This window comes from Squalius cephalus, assembly GCF_949319135.1.
Source record: "Squalius cephalus genome assembly, chromosome: 24".
NCBI classification, from domain to species: domain Eukaryota; kingdom Metazoa; phylum Chordata; class Actinopteri; order Cypriniformes; family Leuciscidae; genus Squalius; species Squalius cephalus.
The window spans coordinates 16,031,054-16,057,920 of record NC_137145.1 but is presented as its reverse complement, the minus strand read 5'-3'; the positions used below and the strand labels follow the sequence as shown (position 1 = coordinate 16,057,920).

General features: G+C 39.0%; 1 protein-coding gene across 1 annotated transcript in view; it reads left to right on the top strand.

Annotated features, from left to right (window-relative positions):
- Positions 1–26,867, top strand: part of gbe1a (glucan (1,4-alpha-), branching enzyme 1a) — a 140,865-nt gene that overhangs the window by 53,428 nt on the left and 60,570 nt on the right. Inside the window, exons 8-10 of the mRNA XM_079861623.1 lie at positions 19,225–19,340; positions 20,493–20,620; positions 21,382–21,480. Coding sequence (XP_079717749.1) covers positions 19,225–19,340; positions 20,493–20,620; positions 21,382–21,480 — 343 coding nt within the window. The remainder of the gene's footprint in view (positions 1–19,224; positions 19,341–20,492; positions 20,621–21,381; positions 21,481–26,867) is intronic.

Below are 26,867 nucleotides of genomic sequence, written 5' to 3'. Positions count from 1 at the left end.
AAATGGCCCTGTGACCACACAATTATGTATTATTAGCCATATGCAGTTAATGTACTATGTACATTTACCTGTACTATAAAAATGATAATACAATAATACATTAATATTACATAAACAAAAATGATGAGTTTTTTTTATTTTGTTTTTTGTAAATGGATGTCTTATGTTGCCAGATTTTTGAACCCAAAAAATTGTAGTAAACTTTTGGTTTCCAGCCCAGCTCTTTAACCAGTAAGTTATACCACTGCTGGGTTCATCTATTATTACACAGCACCAAAAGTGCTGCTCAGCCCCTGTGAGATGAACTAGATGGCTTGTAATCATTCATCTTTCAGCTGAGTAAACACAAGGGTGGGAGGATAGATTCTCAGCTTTAATCTTGGTTTAAATCTTCCCCAGGCTTTACTGCATTTACACCCTTACTCAGCAGACCAAACCGAATTTTAGATGTTTATGTGGATATTTTAACTTTCAAGTGTTAATGTTTATGAGATTTTAAGGAGTCTTGGTGGTTTGAATCCAGAAGTGCAGTCTCATAAATATGTTTTCCAGCTGTGGCTCAAGTACCTCAAGCTTGCACTGTTTGAGTATTTGTGTGCTGTCTTTAATTTGCTCCAGTGCATTTGTGCTTATTTATGAAATCTAATTGGAAGATATTTTGATGTTTTAGAGTTCAAACCATTAGACATGCTGTTGCAGTCCAGCACATCTCACTTAACTGGTTCTAATTGAATCCCAAAGGGTCCGCCTCCGCCTGCGAAGTGTTGTTTGGGGCCAGGGAGACTGACGGGGGGTTAGAGGAAGTTTGGAAGAGACAGCTCATAAGATCCGTCAGAATCACGCAGTGTGGGCTTTTTTCTGGTCTGTTGTCTGCTAACACACTGCCCATCAAAGAAGCTTTTAATAAAGCTGAGATCCACTGCAAGATGAGCACTTTCCACTGAGAACGAGAGCATGGAGAACTGCTGGTACGCTAGCTTTCTGATTCAGTCAAATCCTTCTGGAAACAGCCCCAGAAAAGAATGCATAGCAAATGCGTTAATATAAATGCAGACATCTGCAGGTGAGATGTTTGTTAGTATATGTGTGTATTGTGTTATTTAGTTAAAGTTCTTTTTGTGGGCAATGCAAAAACTGTGTAAAAGTCAATCACGTACACGCTAAGCAATGCATGATACTAGCATGTTGCTAAACGACTTGACAGTGCAAAAAGCGCAAAACATACAATCACACAAATACTGCTGGTCTTAGTTGGTTTAAACCAGGCAAAGCTGGAATTTAGCGGATTTAGTTCAGCAGTCAGCTGGTCTAACTAAGCCAACTTCAGTTTTGACTTGAACACTTAGCATATGCGTACAGCCAAGTGCACATGCATAGTATATTTCATTATAGCTTGACACATGCACACTAGAATGTTTCATCCTTTTCCAGTGTTCAATTCAAACACTCATTTAAAGTCATCATGAAATGGAAGTTGCAATTGTCTTTTTTTCCCCTATTGACTTTTTCAGCAAGGAATGTTTTTTGAATGTAATTTATTTTCTATTGACACTCTTAAGTACTCACAAAATGTATACTTGTAATTTGCATTTTTCAGTACCATCTTGGATAAATATTCTCCTCTGAGCTTGTCCCGATGCATTCTGGGATGGCTTTATCCAGTAAGGATGCATGCAATGCTGGTTTGTGTTTTGTCGAATGTGAGATTTTCCTATAGTTGATTTATCTGGCTTAGAACTATATACTTGTTCTGTGGTCTGAGGCTCAAAAATGGTGTGTAAAAAAACAATGCTAATCAATATTTAGCATTTATCGTATTTTACACTCCGAACAGATTTAATAATCATGAAATGTGGAAACCTGACCTCATTAATGCATTTTATTTTCTTAAAAATAAGTTGCATTGAATGCAGCATTAGAGGTTTGGAACTGAGTCCCTGAGTCACTCTTCTCTGGAGCTTATTGATTCTCTGAGATGGCAGAAGGTGTTAGCAGTATGACAGAGCAGTCCCGGCTGTGAGCTAAGACTCCGTAGGAGCTCATTGACTGTGCTCTGCCCCACAGGGGCTTCACTTATCACACTGAGGGCTTTTACTCAAAGTCGTCAACACCCAGGGAGCCTCGCAGGAGGGAAGCGCCGGCTCTGTCACCTACTTGCTCTCCGCACTAGTGCTGAAAACCTCCACTTAGGAGACAGACCTTATCTCTCATCAAGGGTGGCATGCCAGGGTTTTGTCTTTAATCAATTATTGATGTGAGAAATAAAGCCGTATTTGAGAGGTGCTTTGTACTTTAACAGGTGAACAGATTGCCTTGTCTGACAGGGCTTGTGTTTCCAGTCAGGCTGAAAATTGAACTTTTTAAGGGTGAGAGAGAGATGTAGAGCAAGGGGCCACCATGATGCCTGAGATTTACACACAAGCTGAGAGGAGATTCTCCTTTTCTGCTTTCGTCTCTGCCTTTTTCACTCCCTCCTCATCCATTACGCACATGCAAGATTCACTCAAGTCCACCGGTGAAAACAGATTAAAGGTAATGCTTACATCGTCTTTAAAGATGAAGTAGCACAAACAGCCTAGGAAGTGTTTCCCAAAGCATCGTTAGCCAACTATGGTTGCAAGTTCTATTGTTAGCAAATGGTCACGTTTGTGTTTCAATGGGTTTTCAGTTGTGTGGTTGGAACTACAGCTTTCAACCTGTGGTTAGAAGCATCATTTCTTGTTAGTGTCACACATGGACTTCAACATAGATCATATGTGGACATAGGTCATGCTCTTGAATAAAAAAGGCAAGTTAACTTGCGTTAAATTCTATCATTTTAATTCCAATTCAAATCTACATACATTTCATTAGCGTGTCAATAAACAGCACCATTTATGAAGCGAGCGCACATGCATAAATGATTAATGGAACCCTGGAGTACTGTATGACATAAGAGGGAACCTGTGATGAATCAAACATCAAATTGAATCAAAACAACATGTAAAAAAATAGTGAAATAGTGCTCAAATGCCATGTTCGTTACAGAAGCATCTCAAAGATTACTTTATTGAAAAATGGCTTTCTAAATGAACCACACTTATACAGGAGTAAGGTGTATGCCAATTACATAGTGCGTTAACATGATTTTTTTTTTTAAATATGGCTTTCTATTGTTCGTGCACATGAGCTATAATAATCTGACATGAATTGTGATTAATTAGCAGAAGTTATTACTCCACCAACTGTGCGTGACATCATTGACAACAGTCCTATATTTTTGAACCAACCATTTTAGGAAACAGTCGTGACTAAATAGTTAGTTCAATGATGGATCATACTACAGTGGTTAAGCAGCAAGTTACGTCGTTGCACAAATAAATGCACCCCTGATTAATTTAAGGTTATGATCGAGTGGCAAATGTTAATGAAAAAGTAAACTTTTTGTTGCATGTTAACATTTATAAATGGTCATTTTATAACAGAAATATGTTCTTCCCTTCTTTCTCCTGGTGTAAGATGGTCGACAAGTTTCAAGTGTGTGGACATGTGTTTGTGTCTTTAATCCCTTCCCTTTATCCACTGTCTTCTTTTTTCCTTTGTTAGTGGCCTGTTGAAGTGTTACATTGTTGTCTGGTTGCTGATTGGCTGCTCTCTGAGCTGACAGTCGGATTAATTGAGCCTCTCCACTGAGTCCTATCAAATCTCACAGCCAACATTGACACCAAAACAATCAACAACGGCTCGCAGCCCAGCCTGAGATCCACAACTAATTAAAGGGATTGTATGGTTTACTCTTAGAGAGCTGCCTAATGCTCCGCGGGTCATCATAACACGGCATGTGGGATATCAAAGCTCAGAGTAACACTCATGAGGATTTGTTTTTTTTATGATTCCTGAGGCAGGTTTGCTTTCTTCTATTTTGATTAGCACTTTATAATTAATTTGATTGGGTTCCGTTCAGCTTAATTTGATTCAGTTCAATTAAGCTGAATTCAAAAGTGCTTTATTGGAATAATAGGTGAGTTTCCAGTTCTAAAAAAGCTTTTAGACATTAATGACAGTACTAAACCATTCATAAAGGAACAATTTTCAGTTTCACTTTATTTTGATGGTCCCTTTGACACATTCTGTTGACTATAAGCAACGTTGCATCTACATGTCTCCTAACTATCATTAGTGTTAGGGTTTGAATAAGTTGACATGTTGCAAAGTTACTTATAAGTCAGTAGGACTATAACTTTGTTACATGTAATATTTAGCAAATCTCAAAATAAAATCTAAAAATTAAAATTGTTCATATTGTTAATGATGCCTAAATTCTCTTATTGCATTTAAAAGGATTTTTGCTTTTAGTGATTTTTTTATTTATTTAGAATTTTTATATCATTTATCAGTTATTGATCCTAACATGAAAATAATAATATTCAGCTTATCTGTTTCAATTAGTTTGTGTCAATCAAGTTAAAAATAAGATAAATTAGAAAATAATCAAATGATGTATTTTTTAATTATGTAATTCAGTAGAATAGATAATCATGTATGGTCATTTAATATATTTATCAAATTTCCCCATTAATTTCCTATATGAAAATAACTACATCATAATATATACTATAACCGTGATATTTTGGTCGTAATTTAACCGAAGTTTGGTCATACCTACATCTGAGTGAACAAAACATCTACAAAGAGCTTGAGAATAGATGGATAAACAGGGAAAAACAGGTCAGGGGGGCGAGAGATCAATGCACAGAAAGATGAAATGTAAAGGAGTCAGAACATCTCCTCCTCGCATTCCCATGTGCCCTTGTGCTGAATTTCAGACAATCAGAGCAGTGTATTAAAGCCGTTTCTAGACCTTTCACCCCAGCCCTCATTTGCAAATTGCAATTAAAGTTGCGGTGCTATTTTAAGCCTTCAGGTCTGACCCTGGGATTGTGTGTGTGACTCAAAGAAAAGTGCTGAATTATTGTGCCACCTTCATGCCCTGGTCAATAATCTAATGTAATGGGTGCAAGGCTCACCACCCCATAACTCTCTTTCACTTTTGTTAAATGATTTGCAGAATTCATCTGCATAAATTGTATTATGGTAGGTCATCTTTGAGACCTGCAAACAGAAAAATGTCTTTGTTGTTGTTTAAATAAACCATTTAAATAAACCAGTAAACATACACTACATAAAGTACATTAAAGGTCAGTAAGGATGCGTTTTTAACATTCTATTCATCTTGTTAGTTTCTATTCATCAAAGAATCCTGGAAAAAAATGTATCATGGTTTCCCCATAAATATTAAGCAGCACATCTGTTTTCAACACTGATAATTTCGTTTTGCCATCTCAGAAATACATTTTATTTTAAATTATATTAAAATAGAAAACATTTATTTTAAATCAATAATATTTTACAATATTGCTGTTTTTACTGTATTTTTTATTATATAAACGGGCTTGGTAGATACTTCTTTCAAAAATCGTACAACCTCAATCTTTTGTATAAATATTAGCCCTTTTTACTCTGGCATGTATTTTTTTTTTTCTCTCATCATATTTGTATCAACTGTTTTATTTCAAATGGCATATTTTTTACACTACAATAAAAGGAAATTAAATTTGAATGTGAAATTCCTTATTTTGAAGCTGTCTTCATTGAAATAGTTTAATTGTCGTAAAATGTCAACAAAATGTAAAAAATCCAAACATTTTTGACTAATTTCACTGAGGTTATTTCTGTTCAGAAACATTCTCTTTGGCTGTGTTCATCTTGCTCTGCTCACTATCTGTAAATGAGGATACTTTTGACCTTGACTGGTCTTCCTGCTATTGATTGTCCACGTTAGCGCAGCCCGTTTTTAATCAGCGGCCTGTTTTGCCTTTCATTCACTCTGCTGGGAGAGAGAGCGCCTCTTCCAGTCTCCCACAGCAACAGATGGCAGAGAAGTCGGGTTGTTTGTGCGCAGAAGAATCTTTTTTTGAAACCGAAACATAATGAGCCCATATTCAGCCTTCAGTCTTTCCTGCATTTAGTGTTTGGCAGAAAGGCGTTGAGGAGACGGGCTGCCAGTGTGTGTTTCTCTCTCTCTGAAATCAGTCTGGTCATTAGTCACTGCACATATAAACCCTTTCCTCGCACTCTTTTCAGAGCCGCCCGTCTTTCGGCCTGCTTACAGCATGTTTTCCTGTTTTAATAGTCGAGGACAGACATTTTATTTTCAAGGAACTGGATTGAAGCATTTTGTGTATGTTGCTGATGAAGGACTTTCTTGGCGTACATAGCAAGTGTTTGTTGTTCAGCCCGCAATTTAACTCAAGGCACAAGACAGCAGTGTTGGGGAAGCTCATTTGAAACTGTACTTAGCCAAGCTACTCATTATTTATAGTAGTTCAACTATCAAGTTTTTTTTTTAAAAGTCGGATACACAAGATAATTACCAAATGTTACTAACTACATTGAAGTTTTTATGTTAATATTTATCAGTCTGGCACAAAAATAATGAGGATCTCAGTTAATGGAACAGTTTTAAACTTGAAAGTTTATTTACAACAAAAAGAGATAATTAAACAAGAAAACACTGATTTATAAAACATACAGTAGTAATAAACCATAGTATTTAACTAAATATTTATCTACATAATTTTAAATGCAATTAAAATACACTGTTAATTGTAAGAAAAAGCAGTATATTACTGGAAAAGCTGAGCTTCTGTCAAGTACATATCGGGAGTTTCCGGTTAGAGCATTCAGCGCACCTACATACATGATAATGCAGATTATCACTATGTTTTATGGCTGCAAATTGATTAAAACAATGAATAATTATCTTGAGCCTGCTGAAATGTTCCTATAAATATATTTTCTTTCCAACTGTGCATTCTGAATAATAAATAGGCTAAATATATTTATCCACTAAGCTGCAGCAGTCCTATATGCTCATCTTCTCATAAAGAGTTTTTTTCTCTTTCTGACATTTCATACCTGTTGGGTTTACATTTTTAAATGAAATTGACTATTGAAAGGATTGCTTGTGTGCGCTGGTGTTTATTCCAGTCTTTTAAAATGGTTGAATGAATGAATGCTCGCGAGGTGCCTGTAACGATGTTAAATAGGCTAGGCTATTTAATCAATAACGCACACAGCGTAGACGAGAATGACATTCAACTACTTTGAATATTATAGCATTTTGGGCATAAACATGTAAAAAGTGAAAAGACTGACATTGACAAATGACACAGAATGATTAAAATATTTAATCCAAATAAATCAATGTTCGTGGTTCGTACTGATGTCATTCATCTGTTCTCATACACTTCAGCGTCACTAGTTTAGATGAACACTGACACCCTGTGGTGAAATAACGGCGTATTCGACAACTGCGTATGTTAAATAAAAGAGACTCTTGAGTTCATCATCAAGTTGTCAGCTCAATATCATGACATAGTGTCAGAATTAAAAGATCCATTCCTCACGCACTCCTCTGATCAGCGAAGGAGAACGGAAGGAAAATGTCAAAGATTAACGATCCTGAATCCTTTGATTTGGCACAGCCAGCAAGTTGGCCGGCATGGAGGCAGCGCTTCACGCGGTTCAGGATTGCAACGAAACTTGACAAGGAAGATGGTGATGTGCAGGTGAATTCATTACTGTATGCAATGGGCAAACAGGCGGAACCTAAATTCAGCATATTTACATTTTCTGCTGAAGATGAAAATCAGTACTACTACAATACTACAATGTAGTAGTAAAAAAGTTTGATGAACATTTCGTGCCCAAACGCAATTTGATTTATGACCGCGCTTGTTTTCATAAAAGAAATCAACGAAGTGGTGAAAGCGTGGAAGCATTTGTCATGAGTCTATTTGAGCTTTGTGATTTTGGGGCCACTAAAGATGAGCAGATTCGCGATCGTTACGTGATTGGAATAGCGGATAGCGACGTGTCTGAGAAGCTTCAGCTAGAGCCAGATTTGATGCTCGAGAAGGCCATACAGATCGCTCGCCAGTCAGAACTGATTAAAATGCAAAGTGCTGATATACGAAGTGCATGTGATGGATGTGAAGTGGGGCACAAGTTTAAGCACACAAAACAATTCAAGAAACACACAGAATACAGTACAGGAATTCAGACATGAAACAAAGAGAAGATGGTAGCAATGTGGCCTGTTCAAGATGTGCACGTGTTCATGACCTAGGGGCTTGTCCCGCCCGAGGGAAACTATGCCGTGTAATAAAACAGGTCATTTCGAGATTGCTTGTAAAACAAAGATTGTTAAAGAAGTGACCAGTGAAAGACACGAAGTCAAATCAAACAACATGTGGTTTCTGGGTTCTGTTTCTGATAGCACTAACGAGGATGAGTGGCATGTGAACCTTCCAATGAATGGCACTACAGTAAAGTTCAAGATAGATACTGGTGCTGATATCACAGTTATGTCTGAGCAAACAATTCTGAGCCTACCTAGTCGCCCACAACTTATTAAAACAGTGGCAGACATCAGGAGTCCAGGTGGCAAACTGGACTGTATCGGCAGATTATTAGCCTGTACAGAACAAAAGGGACAAAAAGTCAGTTTTTGGACATATGTCGTTAAAGGTCCATATACTAATATTCTCCTTAGCCGAGTGGATGAGGATGAGGATGATGTTTTTGGAGACTTTGAACTTTTAAATTGTGAACCAATCAAAATTGAGCTCAGACATGACGCCAAACCATACAGCCTTTCTACCCCTCGTCGAGTTCCTTTTCCGTTACTGCCAAAAGTGGAAGAGGAGCTGCAGCGTTTGCTCAGGTCAGGGATCATAACAGAAGTCACGGAAGCAACAGACTGTCGTGCTCCAATGGTGCCGGTTGTGAAGAAGAATGGTAAAGTGAGAATTTGCGTTGACCTTAAGAAATTAAACGAAGCAGTAAAGCGTGAGAGATTTATTCTGCGCACTCTTGAGGACATCGCACCACAACTGTCCGGTGCATGTGTATTCTCAACGTTAGACGCTTCTAGTGGGTTTTGGCAGATACCATTGGACACAAGCTGCAGGAAACTCACCACCTTCATCACCCCAGTGGGCCGCTTCTGTTTTCAGAGACTACCCTTCGGAATCATTTCGGCTCCGGAGGTATTTCAGAGAGAAATGAGCACTCTTCTTAAAGACCATGCCGGCACTGTAGCTGTGATGGACGATATACTGGTGTTCGGCAGAGAATCTGGTCTAAAGTTGAATAAAGATAAGTGTCACTTCGGAAAATCTGAGATTCAGTACTTTGGACATGCCATCGGAAAGGATGTAATCCGTCCTGAAACAAATAAAGTGAGGGCCATAACTGAGCTTCCCAGCCCTAAGAATCTGACTGAACTGTGACAGGTATTAGGGATGATTTATTACCTGGGCAAATTCGTCCCTGCTCTTCCGTCAATTCTTCATCCAATGACTGAGCTACTGAAAAGTGACACAGAATGGGTCTGGGGTGAGGCTCAGACACAGGCGTTCAATAAGGTCAAAAGGTTGTTGAATACAGCACCAGCACTAATATTCTATGATGCCAACAGAACCACAGTGGTCAGTGTGGACACAAGCATCTATGGCCTCGGAGCTGCCCTGCTGCAGGAGCATGAGAACAGACTACGTCCCATCGCCTTCTGTTTAAGGACATTGACATTAACAGAGACAGAGTGCCACTACTCACAAATAGAGAAGGAGTGCCTGGCTGGAGTGTGGGCATGTGAGCGCTTCTCATGATACCTACAAGGTATGGACAAATTTGAACTTCAGACTGACCATAAGCCTCTTGTGCCCTTAATAAACACATATGATATTGACAAAGCTCCCGTAAGATGTCAACGACTACTAATGCGCCTGATGAGATTTAATGTCAAAGCAGTGCATGTGCCAGGCAAACAGCTCGTGGTGGCCGACACTCTGTCATGAAACCTGTTGACACATCAGGGCGAGTCTTGACACAGAGGATGACGTCAAGGCGTTTGTACAGGCAGTACTGTCTACTATGCCTATAAGTTAATACAGGTTATGTGCCATAAGGAAAGCCACGCACGTTGATTTAGATCTTCAGTCAGTTTGTAAGTACATTCACCAAGGCTGGCCCAGTCAGAGGTCTCAACTGTCACACTCACTCCACGAGTTTCACACTGTCAGAGCTCATCTCTCTGAAGTTGGTGGACTTTTGTTGTACAAGGACAGATAGTGATTCCAGGTTCACAGAGACATGACCCTTGATGGCCTGTGTGAAGCTGATGTACTAGCTTGATGTGAAGCTGATATCTTACTAAATGTAGGGAAAGAGCTAATATGTCCGTATGGTGGCCTGGTATTGGCAAGAACATCTCAAAAATAGTCAAGACGTGTGAGTTTTGCCAAGTTAACAAGCTCACAACAAAAGAGAGAGCCTCTGATGGTTACATCCCTTTCCAGCGGTCCATGGCAAAAGATTGCGGCTGACATCTGTGAACTAAATGGCAAGAAATACCTAATATTTTCGTGATATTGAGATTGCTCAACTACAAGCCATCACAAACCAGCAGGTAATCACACATCTGAAAAACATGTTTGTTCGATGGGGGATCCCATATGAACTTGTGACAGACAATGCTACTCAGTTCACGGCCACTGAGTTTGCAGAGTTTAAAACGACTTCTCACTCACTCACAACTTCACTCACACTACTTCCAGCCCTCATTATCTGCAGACTAATGGTGCGGGACCTACTGCAAAGTAGGCAAAGTTTCAGGATTATGTGTTGGGCTAGGTGATAACAACTACCATGCTGCATAGTTTCCTTGCATGCTAATTCTTATAGCATACTGTAAGTGTAGTACAAGAGGAAAATGCAAATTAATGAATGCTATAACGTTCTGTTTATTGACAGGTTATGTAAAAGAGATTGGCTGTGGTAAACAGTTGATATTGTTCTATATATCTTACATAATTATTTAATAAATGCCTCCTTGAAAAGGTGGTCTGTGAACAGTTGACATTTTTCCTGGACAAAAGTAACATCCATGAGTCATTTCAGTCCGGTTTCCGTAAACAACACTCTACTGAAACAGCCTTATTGAAAGTGTCAAATGACATTATGATGTCTGCTGATTCTGGAAGACACACTGTTCTAGTTCTTTTGGATCTGTCCTCAGCTTTTGACACCGTTGACCATCAGGTTTTGCTGAGAAGACTGAGGGATCAAGTTGGACTGTCAGGGTCAGTTCTACAGTGGTTCTCTTCATATTTATCTGGGCGTAGCTTCAGTGTTACAGCTAACCAAATAAGGTCTGAGTCTGTGGATTTGGTGTGTGGAGTGCCTCAAGGTTCCGTTTTGGGTCCTGTTTTATTTTTGTTGTATTTGATCCCTTTGGGAAAGATCATACAAAGGTTCAGTGATGTTTCTTTCCACCTATTCGCTGATGATATCCAACTTTACTGCTCCTTTAAGCCGTCTGAGATCTGGAAGCTAAACTCCTTGCTCCTGTGTCTCGTTGAAATTAAAAAATGGCTAAGTGATAACTCTCTGCAGCTCAATGCAGACAAAACAGAAACACTGGTTATTGCCCCTGATGTTTCAACTCCAGGGATTAAACAGTACTTGGGTGACTTAGGCCAGTCTGCTAAGCCAAGTCTTAGAAACTTGGGAGTTATCTTAGACAAAGACATGTCATTAATGCAGCACTGTAAGCAGCTGACGAGGAACTGCTTCTTTCAATTAAGGAAAATATCTAAACTTAGAAATATGGTCTCACGAAATGATTTGGAGCTTATCATTCATGCTTTTGTGTCTTCACGTTTAGACTATTGTAATAGTTTATTTTCATGTCTAAACAAGAAGGAGCTCTCTCGACTGCAATTAGTGCAAAACTCTGCAGCCAGAATTCTGACCCGAACTAATAGGAGGACTCACATATCCCCTATTCTAAAAGAACTGGATTGGCTGCCAGTGTCCTACAGGATCAAGTTTAAAAATCTAGTTCTAGTTTTCAGAGCCTTGCATGGTCAGGCTCCATCTTACATCAGTGATCTGATCCAGCCCTACACCCCTGTGCGGGCTCTGAGGTCTGTGGATCAGAATCTGCTGAAGGTTCCACGGTTTTCATACTAGAGGTGACCGATCCTTTCAGGCTGTTGCTTCTAGGCTTTGGAATGATCTTCCGCCCTCTTTGCACTCTATTGACTCTGTTGATACCTTCAAGTGTAAACTAAAGACTCATCTATTTGTTCAGGCTTTTAATGAGCTACTTTTGGGTTGATATGATCTTGTACTGTCTTGGCCTTTTTATATTATGTGTATATTCTGATGTAAATTTCTGTTGTGAAGCACTTTGTGGCTTTCTGTCTGTGAAAGGTGCTATAGAAATAAAGCTTACTTACTTACTTACTTACTCTTTCTTTGTTCCAGGAAATAATAATAATAATGAGGCAGTAGAGGGGAGATGTGGTGATATGTGTACAAGTTTGTGATTGACTATTAGCTGCACGGTCCAGGGTTGCTGGGCAACCGGGGCGGGGTCATAGAGAGATGACTGTGAGTTTGTTCGACAACTGCGTATGTTTAATAAAAGAGACTCTGAGTTCATCATCAAGTTGTCAGCTCAATATCATGACAGTGGCTTGAGTCTCAGTTACTAGCTCTAAAATTATGTTTTGAAATTGGCAACGGAGTCTTGGGATTAGTTGCGTAAGAAATTAGTCCCACACACGAGCATTTAAAGGACAAAAAACCTGACAAATGTCTTGAAATACAACATCTGAACAATGTTTTAAGGTGTGGTAGCCGCAGTATATGCGGAATAATTGACTCTGGGCCGTTGAATTATTTTTATAATAATTCAATGGCCCGTTGTCAATTATTATATATATATGAGAAAATTATGAGAAATTTGTATGAGAAAATTATTTTACTTATTTAGATCATGTCACCCTATCATATTTCATTGGTCAATGTCATACTTAATTATGTACTTTTTTATATACAGTTCTTGAAGTGAAAAAGGGATGTTTTTAGACAGCATTTTGACATGCTTCTTAATTACTGTAAAGAGAAAGAAAAAGGGAGAAGGAAACAGGCTGAAAACGTATTGTTCTTACTTTCTGCAATGATAAAATCTTAACTTTGTTGCCATAGATAAATATGAGCATCCCCTACACTGTACATTATGAACTTAAATAAAGACAAAAGAGCAGATATTTTGAACACATTTCACTACACATTAAATTCCCAGTCTGTCCTTTACATGAACTTCTTTCTCCAGGCCACATCATTCATTTTTGGGGGGTTTGATTGATTGGGTTTGTAGAGAGACTGGGTTTGAAGATTTTACTCTTAGGCTTCTTTTGATGTTTTCTTTATTTTCTGATTCTGTAGTGTTGTTGTTTTATTGTTTGATGTTTTTGCTTTAACAACAAAAAGTTGTTTGTTTACATTGTACAGTTCAGAAAATCCTGTAACGGCATACAACTCACAAGCAAATGTTTAATACTTTGCAAGTATTTGAAAACAAATACAAAACTTAGAAACAAGAGAACCCGACATTAATTAATCAGGACCTTCAGGAATAGAATCCATAAACATGTTGAGTTGCACTATTCATTTGGACTCCATACAAAAGAATACAATAATGGCTTATGTGCAGATGCGAGTTCAACAAACCTGCCAGCATTTAACCTTGGGAATCAACAGAAAGATTGAAAGAACAGGGTAGCGCTCAAAGAATAAACACTAGAGAAACTTTACTAGCAACACAAATACACAAATACCATGAGATCATTTTTACTCACCAACTTTTTGTTATACTAACCCATCAGCTCTCATGCGGCTCAAGAGCTCTTTCTGTCTCACTTCAAAACATGTTGCTCAGTGGCATTGTATAGGGGCCATTTATCTTAATTTTTGTTAATATCTGAATGTTTATTTGTTTCATTCCTGTTATGCAGTACTGTACTTTTTCAAACTGATATTCAAAAATGAATATGCTTTTGTTTTCATTTGAGGACTTTCCATGGTTAGGTCAAGCTCAGGCACTTAAACTTTATTAATCATAACTTGATATACACAATGGAAGGAAAATGGATGAAAATGAACCATTAATCAATAAGGGACTGAGAGTTTGTTTGCACAAGAATGTCAGTGTCAGGGTTATGTTCTGTTTCAATGGAATTTTAGTTTGTTTCGCCTTGTTTTCCTGTTCTTTCCTTTGTTCCCCATTTTCACGCTCTTCTTTTGTTACCGTGGTTACTGATTTAGATGCACAACTGTTTTTAGTCTGCTTCATCCTGTCCATTTTATGCAGCCTTCACGTGCTATCAGAAATTTCCAACTTCTCACTTCTGAAGTGGTGATTTCGAGCTCATCGGATTCAAATTTTGACTTCAGAGGGCGTTCATATCCAATTTTTTAACTAGGAAACTAGTACGATAATTCCGATAGCATGTGAAGGCAGCATAAACCCTCAGTTTTTTATTTTTATACATTTTCAAATGTATTTATTTTACTGTGATGATAACTGAATTTTCAGCATCATTACTTCAGTCTTCAGTGTCACATGATCCTTCAGAAATCACTTTAAATGTGCTGATTTGCTGTTCAAGAAACATTTCTTATTATAATCAATGTTGAAAACAGTTCTGTTGTGGAAACCGTGATCATTTTTTCAGGGTTCTTTGATGAATTGAAAGTTCAAAAGAACAGCATTTATTTGAATTAATTTTTTTTTTGTTAGTGTAAATGTATATAGTCCCTTTTAGGGCCCTATCATACACCCAGCGCAAGGCAGCGCCAAGCACAATGCAAGTGTTTTTTGCTAGTTTCAGTCCGACGCAGTTATCATTTTCACGTTCTGCGCCACGTTGTTTAAATGGCAAATGCTTTTGTGCCCATTTATGCGCCCATGGGCGTGCTGGTCTGAAAACGAGGTGTGTTCTGGCGCATTGTTGGCACGTTGCTATTTTGAGGCAACAGAAATAGACTTGATGTTTTTTTGTTATTTAAAGAGCGCGTTGGTAATGTGCGCCTATAAGCGGCTCCACAACGCGCGTACACTCTGCTTATTAAACACACAGAGACGCACAACAGCACACAAACATGCCAAATATGAAAATTAAAAGGATTACAATGTAAAAGATTATTATTGTGTACATAAAGATATGGTGGAATCCGGCTTGTCCCGTAGATGGTCTGCTTGCACACTTTAACCTCGCACACGAGCAGTTCCGTTTGCGCTCTGGAGACGCGTTCGGTCTTTCCACTATCAAATTCCGTCATGTAAATAGCGAATCTGCCATGGCATTTAAAGGGAATGGGAGATGAGACTCTGTTTAACGCACGTAAATCCCAAAACACACCCATTACTCATTAAGAGAATAGGGACAACCCTTTTAGACCATGCGCCTGGTGGACTGACCATTTTACCCGTCGTTAAACTAGCAAAGTGGATTCGGTCACGCCCTAAGTGCACTTGCCAGACCACTTTAGACTATGCGCTTACTAGATCGTTAAAATAGGGCCCTGTAAGGGTCCTTGAAAGTGTACTACAAAACAGGAATGAACCATTTTCATTTTCATATCATTTGAAAGTTCTCAAGCTTCAATATTTGACCACTGTTGTATAATATAAATGGCATTGTAATCATTATGTATTAGCAATTACAGATAAGTCCAGTCATGCAAAGGTTTAGGAACCTTTACTAAACAACATCTAAATCCATGTTTCTGTCACATTTCTTTAGAGAGATATCATTCGTGTGATGATATTTATTGTGAGGAGTGTTTCGGTGGTAAAACATCCTCTTACAAAGTGTGTCAAATTCATATGAGCAGAATGAGGCTGCTCTCATAGTTTCACTGTCAGAATGAAGTGTTTCACCATGTATTATTTGACTATTGTGAACCTGCAAAGCAAATGATGTTTGTCTGATCTGCTAGTTCAAGTCCTGGTCAGTGGCCCATCTGCTCTGCTCTTGAATTATTAACCCTTATGGGCTCTCAGCGTCTGCCCCTGCACTCTCACCTCTGTCCTACAGCACAAATACACACAAAGATTTCAATAAGAAAATCTTATTAAATGGTTTGATGTCATGACACATCAGCAATGACCTACTTTACTGAAGTGCTTGAGGTTGAAAGGGCTGATTTGTTTGAAAATACTGTGAAGTTGAAGGATTGTGGGGGTTTCAACTATCACAACCATTCATCACTCATCTCCATTTGGCCTCTGTGGGAATCTTATTGTGCTTCCCACCTTTTCTCTCTCTCATTCTTGTCAGTTTGATGTGATGGTCCTAATCTGTTTATGGTGAGGGTGGAGGCAGACCTGTGGGTTCTGTAACCTTATCATATCAGAGCAGCTTCCCGTTAGATTCCACAGATGCACAAATGCAATCTGCCTCTGTTTATGAAAGCTTCATCGGGATAATATGCATGGCTTTTTATCAGTGTGCGGCAAGACTCTATCTATGCAGTGAAAGAGTGTGCGTGTGTGTGAAAGGGGAGGATGTGGCAACAGCGAGAGCATTTGCTAGGATTGAATTCTTATTATGACCATTCATGTATTCAAAGATGCATGGAAAAATATGTTTTTGGTTTTCAGTGCATGTTTGTTGAGTTTTATGTGAATTAGAGGTCTGCTATTGGTTGGTTGGTTCATTCGTCAGTTGGTTGGTTGGTTGGTTGGTTAGATGGTTCATTCGTTGGTTGGTTCATATATAATAGAATATAAATAGTATTTATTAAATATTTCAGAAAAATAATGTTGCATTTCTGTGACTACTCCATAGAAATAGGACAGGATGGAAATGCAAAAAGCGGGAGCAATTTTGGTTTGGGTCGAGTGAGGACCTTTAAAATTTGGTCGGGATTGCAGGGTCTTTTTTAAGGGCTGAGTACATGAGTTTAACTTCATGTCTGTGCAGTAAACATAAGTTTGTTTTTACAAAATGTTGCTGAATCTTTACTGTAGGCAGCATCCTTGATAAAGCCCCTGCAGATTTTCTCATCTAAAATTGATGATGCTGTTTATTTGCTGGATTGTTTGACTTTTGACTGTGGGAGCTATAGTTTTCTAGGCCCATAGCTGTGGTCTCCTGGGTCAATGCAAATGTTATAGATCTGAAATGTACAGGTCTGGACCGAACTCCTCAAAGGTTTCCACAAAGCCAAGGCAAAACCCATTTTAACCAGCCCTGATGACTGTCTTGCCAAGGCCTGCAGCTATATACTTCAGTGGATGCTCTCGTATGTATTCATACAAGCATGCAAGCACACGATTATGACTTTGAGCACATAAGTATGGACTGAATACATCAATGCATGCTTGAATATATACAGTAGCTGTGGTTGTAGATATCATTTGCGAACGTGACGTGAATGTGGTCAGCGGGTTTAAAAAAGTAGTGAAGTAACTCAGTTGTGTCGAGTACTTTTGTTAACACTATGGTATGGGTATGCTAGAGGTTCTTATCTCTTTTTAATGAATTAAATGCTCCTGCGGTGAGTCTGAATGCTTTTACGACACTGTTACATACAAAGAATTAAAAGCATAACGTTGTTAGAATTGAATCCCTGCTGTTATACCTAATCACATGTTTGAATGCACACGAGACGGGGGACGGCGAGAAAGTTAGATTTACATTGGGATGGCTTCATAGGCCCTCAGTTGAAAACGCGGTTCTCAATTTAATTTCAGGAATAAAGGATTGAGAGAGGATGAGAGACTGTGTGGGGGCCTCATCCAAAAAGTTAGTGGGATATCGGGGCTTATTTACACTGTGATGGTTTCACAGTGTGCATCATGCGGGGAATACATCCAGTTTACTTTATCTTTGAGTGGGTTTCTATTTATGAATTGAATATTGTCTGAAGAAAATGTGAGTAGTACTTCACTGTGCAAAATTTTGGAGTGTTTTTAAATGTGTTTCTGCACAGCTGTTAGGGTGTTTTCTCGGGCAGGAGTTTTCAAATTGGGCTTTGGGGACACATAGGTGTCAGCAACAGAGTGATGGGGGACCAGAAGAAAAACGGAGAGAAAACACATTTGACAAAATGCACTTTTAAGGCTGTCAAAGTTAAGGGAATAGTTCACTTAAAAATGAAAATTCTGTCATAATTTACTCAACCTCAAGTTGTTTCAAACCTGTATGAATTTCTTTCTTCTGCTGAACACAAAGACAGTTGATGGACCCCATAGACTTCCATAGTAGGAAAAAAATACTTTGAAAGTCAGTGGGGTCCATCAACTGTTTGGTTACCGACATTCTTTAAAATATCTTCCTTTGTGTTCAGCAGAACAAAGAAATGCAGACAGGTTTGAAACAACTTGAGGGTGAGTAAATGATGACAGAACTATTCCTTAGAGGTTTTTTTTTTTTTTTTTTTTTTAACAAACTTACAGAATTAGCTTCCTGATTCTATTGACAACCACAACCACCACAACAGAAAAAATAATATTTTTCTCACACAGTATAATTGGGTCTTACCTGTATATGAAATGCATAAAGCTCTTGCAAGGAGATCATCATATTTCAGCATGTTTAAACCCCCCTTGTTTTTAGTGATTATTACTCAAGTAATATTCCTCATGCGGTGTTTGAACAAATAAAAAATACATTTGAAAAGGATGAAGGAAAGCATGTGAGAGCAATAAATGAAGAGCTGGAGGTTGTTCTCAGAGGGCTATTTCTCATGAAAGAACTGTTTCAGTCTTCCTCATTCACACACTGTTCATCGTTCTCCTTGGGGAATCACACCACCACCAGCCACCCAACCTGCTGCTCCTGCTGCTCCTGCTGCCTGTTTCTATCTTTCTCTCTCCATCTGTCTTTCTGGGATGAATCAACCAACCTTGTGTTACAGCTACTATTTAATCAGAGAATGAATCCATTACGCAAACGTGTGTTTTAGTGCTGTCAATCAATTAAACATTTAATTAATTTATTACATGGAATGCCAATTATTCAATCAAGTTAAACAACGTTCACAAATATTACAATTAACTGCACATATAAATATTTGATGAGAAAAGCCCTCAAATGAAGATCTGAAAACATTAGTGTGGTAGGAGAGGGAATCATTGAATAGATTATACAAAATAATGTGTCCTTTGTGAACAGCTTTATCTGATTTTTTTTTCTTTGAATTTATATGCATCAGAGGAGTGTGTTCTAGCTGATTGATTTTTGGATTCTTATTTCATCAGAGAGGGGTCGATTTTGATTTTGATGTTGTAGAGAAAATGTCTTTCTCTCTTTCCCATAGCTGGGAGGTAGTGCGGTTCCTCCTCTCCAACCTGCGCTGGTGGATGGAGGAGTATCACTTTGACGGCTTCAGGTTTGACGGCGTGACCTCAATGCTCTATCACCACCATGGCATCGGTCAGTTATTCTGCACATGCAAACAAGCATCATTATTCAGTGTAAAAACAATTCACTGTCTTAATCAGTGTCTTTTGGTCTTGTAAAAACACAGTCTCCTTAAAATGAGTTAAATTTACTTGTGAAGCAAAATTTGTAGGTAATCAAATGTGCCAGAAGTTAGGCCTTTATCTTGAATAAAAAGTTATTTTTCTTATATAGTGTATTTTAATTCATTGGTTCAGAGTTCATTGGTTGTTTATTGGTAGTGTCATTATGGTGCAACTCTAGTGCAGAAAAATCTTTAGTTATTTTAGTTCTGTTTTCATCCACATCGGTGAAAGAATGCACATGCGAAAAACGTTAACAGAACCAAACATCTTTCTGAATAAGAACCAGTTCTACCATGCCTTTAATAATGCATTTAATTTTTTCAGCAATTTTTAGTTATTTAAAAGTTATTCTGCACTGTACAAGATTATTTTCATGATTTGTTATCGAAACTTTTTATCCTTTTGTCAAATCAACTTGGATAATTTATGTGGTTCAGGTAACATAATATTTTGAGTTTCTATTTATTAAACTAATCTCCTTTATTGGATTAACTCACATTTTTAATTTCAATTTACTAAAAAATTGAAGGAAACCAGGTAACTTACTTTAAGTTAAACCAACAATAAGTTTTTACAGTGGGGCTAAGAAAAATAAACTACGGTTACTGCCTATTTTCTAAAAACAAGTCTTAATATCTTATGAAATTTTGCTTGGTTTTCTAGCAGGGCCTTCATTTACCCGGTTTTAAAGACATTTAGTTTTTACTGACAAACATACTGATTCATTTGTTGATTTATTTAATTTGCATTGTACATATAATGTTTTTTTTTGTTTTTTTTGTGCCTCTGTATGTCTCTGTATTAGTTCATCTGAATGAAATGTAAAAGCTTTGATGCAGATACATGCCAGCTATGTCATTTCTGTTGTATTAATAAGTCTCTAAATCACTAAAACTGGACGAAAAGTACAAACTGCACGAATAGATTTGAAAGGCCCTCTTAGACCATTATCATAAATAATGAGAGACCTTGGCCGCTCTACATATTACGTGAAATGATTATGAAAGGTCTGTGATGTCATTAATCCATATTCCACTAGAATTATTATTTTTTTGTACAGGCACATCATTCTCTGGGAACTACGGCGAGTACTTTGGAATGCATGTGGATGAAAACGCGGTCCTTTATCTGATGCTGGCCAATCACATTTTGCACATGCTATACCCACAATGCATCACTGTAGCAGAGGTGAGAGCCTACCTGCACCACAGTACATTTCTTTTTTTTCACAAGAGGTATAATCTTTCCTGCTCGTACCTCTTTCCCACCAATTACAGCTCCCATTACCTTTTTTCTCGCTCCAGAGTGGAAATTTCATTTAATTCTTTTCTGTTCACCTGCTCTGTGGCGGTGCATTTATTTAAAGCTGAGCTCCTGAGAAATGGGATCTGAACACTGTGGCTAATGGATCAGGGTGATAATTAAGTGATTAAGGCCAAAAGATTCAGAAAAGAACAAGAGAGGTTTTCAGGGGCAGTTATCGTATGGATCTGTGCCACAGTCTCTCTTGCTTTCTTCTTGAACAGTCTCATATGACCCACAGGCAGGTTGTAATAGAAGCAGGCGTTTTTCAAATTGCTTTAATTTGCCCATCTGCCAATGTGATTAATCAAAAGTACAGAACGAATGGGGAAGTGGAAGAATACAGCTGCATCCCCGAAGACGGACAGAATCTGTCTCATGGTTTGCTGCAAACCAGGCAACATTCTTTCCATACATTTACTCAATCCAAAAAATCTCTCACTTCAGAAAAAATCACAAGTTTTCAACTATTACTATCTCTTACTATAGTTGTTAGATTGCACTGACTAATGACTTGATGACTTGGCTTGGATCAAATAGAAACTAGGTATCATGTTCCAAGAGATAGCGTGATCTGAATTTTTCCAGCAGGGAATGCACATTCTCACCATTCCTCACTCGTCATTTCCTCATGGATTTTTGTGTAGGATGTATCAGGGATGCCAGGTCTGTGCAGGTCCATTGAAGAGGGAGGACTGGGCTTTGATTACCGTCTGACCATGGCCGTGCCAGACAAATGGATCCAGGTGAGCTCCCATCTCCTGTGATCTCTCTCTCTCTCTCTCTCTCTCTCTCTCCACACAGATGTTGCTCCTTTGTGTTTGGTTCTGTGCAAATGATGTTGTTTGATGTTTGCAGTTCACCGTTTTGGGGTCATCTCTCTTTATGAAGCTGCGTATTTGTAGTCTCTCTGCAGCGGCTGTCTCGCATCCAAAATCCCCCGCTGGCTCGACTCTGCGCATGGATCAGCGTGGGCATTTCCGCTTTAATTCGAGCCAGGTTTTTGCATGGCCGTGCCTTTTTAAAATGACAAAAGAAAGAGTATTGATTGAGTTTGCTTCGTGAGTTCAGGGTGTAATCTGAGATCTGGCACAGCTTGTTCAGATAGCAGCCCCCTTTTTTCTGTCGGGCTTCTATTTCAGTCCCACTTTGTCCATCTTTCATTCGTCTTTTGGCAGAATTTTGAATGCCATTAAAAGGTTTGTGTATTTATATCCCAGTCTCTATCTCTCAGTCATAAAAAGCCTTGGTGTTTGTGTGAGTTTGCACTTGTTCTGTTTCCCTCTCTTGCATATAGACACGCACACAAATTATACAGGCTTATTCAACATGACTTCCAAAACTCTAATCACTTGTAAGTCTTGCGTAGGAAAGTCAAATTTTTCACGCTTGGCACCAAACCAGAACGCAACCCAGAAAAATAATTGAAAACAAGTGAAACAAATCGTATTCAATCATATAAAAAAAGAGACTTGCAAATTGTATTGCGTTTTAGCTGAGCACAGAATACCAAGCGCATCCCTGTTTACAATCTTAAAGGAACAGTTAAACCCAAATGACAATCCTCAAAACAAAACATTTTGCCCCAAATTTTGTCAATGACAATGGCATTAGGATTTGCATGTCTTGTAATTAATTATGACTTGCCAAGTTTGAACATGAGAAGGCACAAATAAGATTAGAAAGCTACACTGCTAAAAAATCTTAATCATGCTAAAAATCCTGCTAAAAAATATTCTTAATATTTTTATTTAAATAAAAACGTCTAAATATAATTAAGAACAAAGATTGTAAAATGTATATAGCATTATTATAAATAAATGCTGTCCTTTCCTGATTGATCATGTGACACTGAAGACTGGAGTAATGAGGCATCATAGGAATAAATTACATTTTAAAATATATTAAAATAGACAACAGTAATTCTGAATTTTAATAATAAGTAACAATATTCATCTTTTTACTCTATTTTTCATCAAACAAATGTAGCCTTGGTGAGCATAAGAGACTATCATATGACTTTAGTAAACTTACAACCATAACAACCTGTTTTATGGTACTTATGTTAGTTTTTGATTAAAGTCATACAGGTTTGGAACAATATGGGGGTGAGTAAATGAATTTTCATTTTCACTTTTCTTTTAATTCCTTGGCAAACTGCAGTAACCCATGTGTCTGTGACCCTCTTAGACAAAGAAATCCATGTCCACATTTCACCCCTCTGTGCCATAACTCTCTTTTTCACAATGAGGTGTTCAAAAGGGCAAACTCCCTCCTGATTTACTACTGAATTCCTCTTCTTTCTTGCTTTCTGTCTCTCTCTTCCTCCCCTCCTCTGTCACAAACAGAGTTAGGGCTTCTCAGCTGCGCGCTGCGCTGTGACGGAGGTCGGCTGAGCGTGGCTCGCTTGTGAAATTAAAATGTCCGCCGCTTTGAATCGATAATGCAGATGATGAACAGAGTGGAGGGAAACAGGAGGAGAAGAGGGCCACAGTCCGTAATGAAACCTCCCCAAAACCTAATGAAATCTTTAGAGATTTCCATAAAGAGAGCAGCTGTTCTCTTTCTCTCACTGTATTCGCTGATGAATACATTAATGTGTGGAATCAATGGGTTTATTAATGATGCAGTTTGATTCATGGGGTGGAGAGGAAAGCGGGAGTTCAGTCACACTTCCTAAAGAAGAGAAATGGAAATGAAGTTTTAACTTAAGAGCAGATTAGATCACAATGTGAGTGAGTTTCTGGTGGCCTGTAGTGAGAGGCAATGTCTGCTGCTCCCGGTTGGGTGGAGAGGTCAGCTTTAACTGACACATATCATATGAGTGTTTGTGTGTGCATTACCACTTGAACTCACATTCCCACATATTTGTTTTCCATTTTATATTTTATGCGTAAATAGTATATATTGAGTATATATTTAATAATATTTCACTTAAATTTTTTAATATTTTACATTCTTATTTTATTTAAAATATATTGCATTAAAGTTTTGTTTTTTGTTCTGTGTTTTATAATTTTTTTAAGTTGTTTTATTTTATTTTAGTCTTGTCTAGTCTATGGGGTGTGAAATTGGAATATGAGACAAGACTTTAATATTTTGTTTTTAAATTACTGCATTTGCAAGTTATGTTTTGTTTTTTTATTTGAGTTGAGGTTTTGTTCATGTTGCATTTTTTTGTGTTAAGTTGAGGTTTTGTTTTTTGTTTTGTGTTGAGTTGATGTTTTGTTACTTCCACATATCCATCCTTTATACTTCCACATATCCATCCTTCCATCTCACAGGAAGTTCCTGAGGTTCAATATTGGGTTCTTCTGTTCGGCCTAGCTATGGATGCAGCTCTAGCTCCGCTGAGGCTTCAAAAGGGGTGTCAGGGTGCTAAATTATATTTACGACTGGCTTATTATGGCCCAGTCACAAGAGCTGGCAGTCCAGCATCGAGATGTCATCCTTGCCCACATCCAGAGCCTGGGGTTGAGACTCAACACGAAAAAAAGTGTGTTGGCCCCAGCCCAGAGAACCATATTCCTGGGAGTGGCATGGGACTCGGTCACGATGCGGGCACAATTGTCTCCTGCACGGATCAAGTCCATCCTGGCCACGGTGACCAGTATAAAGCTAGGCCAATCCATCACTGTAAAACATTTTCAGAGAGTGTTAGGGCTCATGGCAGCAGCGTCCAACGTCATTCAATTCGGCCTGCTGCACATGAGGGCCATGCAGTGGTGGTTGAAAACCAAGGGGTTTTCCCCGAGGAGGAACCCGTTCCGCATGATCAGGGTTACACGCAGATGCCTTCGTTGGGTTTTTGGGCCCCATTGGGTTTGGATGCTATAGTACAGACGTGGCCGAGGCTACGCCTGTACACTTTTCCCCCGATCGCTCTGCTCCCGGGAGTTCTGGGGAGGGTCCGTCGAGACTGGATCAGCCTACTTCTAGTTGCCCCGTACTGGCCGGCCCGGGTATGGTTTTCATTATAGCACTCCTGGCAGTCCAGCCTTGGCAGATCCCTCTGAGGAGGGACCTGTTTCCACAGGCCGGGGGCTCAATATTCACCCTCAACCAGACCTGTGGAAACCTTTTTGGGCCTGGCCCCTGAGGGGGCTCAGTACCTAGAGGTTGGCCTGTTGGCTGGAGTGGTTGAGACCATACTCAGTTCCAGAGCTCCTTCCACGAGGAGATTGTACGGCCTAAAGTGGAATGTGTTTCCACTTGGTGTAGAGAGCGTGAGGTGGACCCAGTTAACTGCCCGGTTGGCTTCAGTGCTGGAGCTCCTCCAAGATCGCCTCTCGGCTCTTCTTACCCCGTCCACACTCAAGGTGTACGTGGCTGCCATTGCGGCTTTCCACACTCCTCTGGGTGATGGGCCTCTGGGGAGACATCAGCTGGTCGTATGTTTCCTCCATGGGGCTCCATAGCCCCCCTTCAAACCTCTGGAGTCGGATGAGGCCAAGAACCTTCCTTCAAGGTAGCTTTTTTATTAGCCTTTACTTCTCTGAGGAGAGTAGGAGATCTTCAGGTGCTCTCTATATCTCATGGGTGCCTGGAGATTTCTCCAGGCGACATTAAGGCTTTCCTGCATCCCAGGCCGGGCAATGTGCCTAAGTGCCATCTAATGTGGCACGGCCTATGGTTCTGCAGGCTTTTCATCCTCCACCTCACGTGACGGCGGATGAAGAAAGACTTAATTTACTCTGCCCTGTCAGAGCTCTCAAGATTTATGTCCAGAGGTCTTCTTCATGGCTGAAGTCAGACCAGTTGCTGGTGTGCTTCGGGTTGCCCAAGAAGGGGCTTCCCCCTTCCAAACAGATCATCAGTAACTGGGTCGTTCAGGCTATCTCTAGGGTCTATCAGGTGTGCAGCTTGCCTTCACCTTTGGCCGTGAGGGCTCATTCAACCAGAGGCATGGCGTCCTCTAGAGCCCTCCTTTCAGGGGCCCCGATCCAAGAAGTGTGCGATGCAGCAGGATGGGCCACCCCTCATACAAATTCCTTCTACGCCAGGCACACTACGCTTCAGAGCCGCTACACTAAGGGCGTTCCCCAAAGTGTCTTATTGACGTAACCCGAGACGTTTAGTTTTGTTCATGATGTGTTTTTTGTGTTGAGTTGAGGATTGTTTTGTTCTTGTTGTGTTAAGTTAAGGTTTTGTTTTGTTTGTGATGTTTTGTTAATGATGCTTTTCTGTTGTGTTGAGGTTTTGTTTTGTTTGTGATGTTTTGTTCATGATGCATTTCTGTTGTGTTGAGTTGAGGTTTTGTTTTGCCCGTGTTGTGCTTAGTGTTAAGTTGAGGTTTTGTTGTTTTGTTTGTGATGTTTTGTTTGTGATGTTTTGTTCATGATGCATTTCTGTTGTGTTGAGTTCAAGTTTTGCTTTGCCCGTGTTGTGTTTTATTGAGGTTTTGTTTTGCTTTTTGTTCATGTTGTGTTGAGTTGAAGTTTTTTGTTTGTGTTGTGTTTTGTCAGAATCAAACTTGAGTGTTCACATAAACACTAACACACAGTGTCACAGAGACTGTACACTAACCACCAGGCCTAGTTTCTAACATAAATATTTTTTAATAGTTTAGATTGTCTACATAAGCCATTTTTGAGGTTTCATTGTATTTGTAAGAGTATTTTTATAAAATCATAAAATAGATTCAAAAACTGTTCCTGTCCAGCGTCTGATTGGTCAGTGCAGCCCTCCAGCTATGCTAAAATGTACAATATTTAGTACCAGCTATGACTCACCTCTTCATTACAATGACTGCAGAGCAACAACAGAATAACGTGTTATTGTATAATCTTCTTTTATTCTAACGTTGTTAATGAAGTAATCATTAAGCAGTAAGGCCATCCATCCACTGCTTGCCATGGCTAACATGGTTATATTCACAACAGCACAAACTGTCCTTATTGCATGGTATGTATTACAGATATTGTTAACTACATGAGCACTTAATGTGGGTCTTTGCGAAAACATTTTAGTCCGTTATGAGCTTGAAGTTGTGAGTGTTTATTTATGTGTGTTTATTTACAAGTGCCAGTCTCCATGTATGTGTGAGCAATCTCTTGTGTTCTCTGGGAGGAAGAGGTCATGATGGCAAATAAAGCCATTGTGTGTAATTACCAGTGCTACTAGAAAACAGATT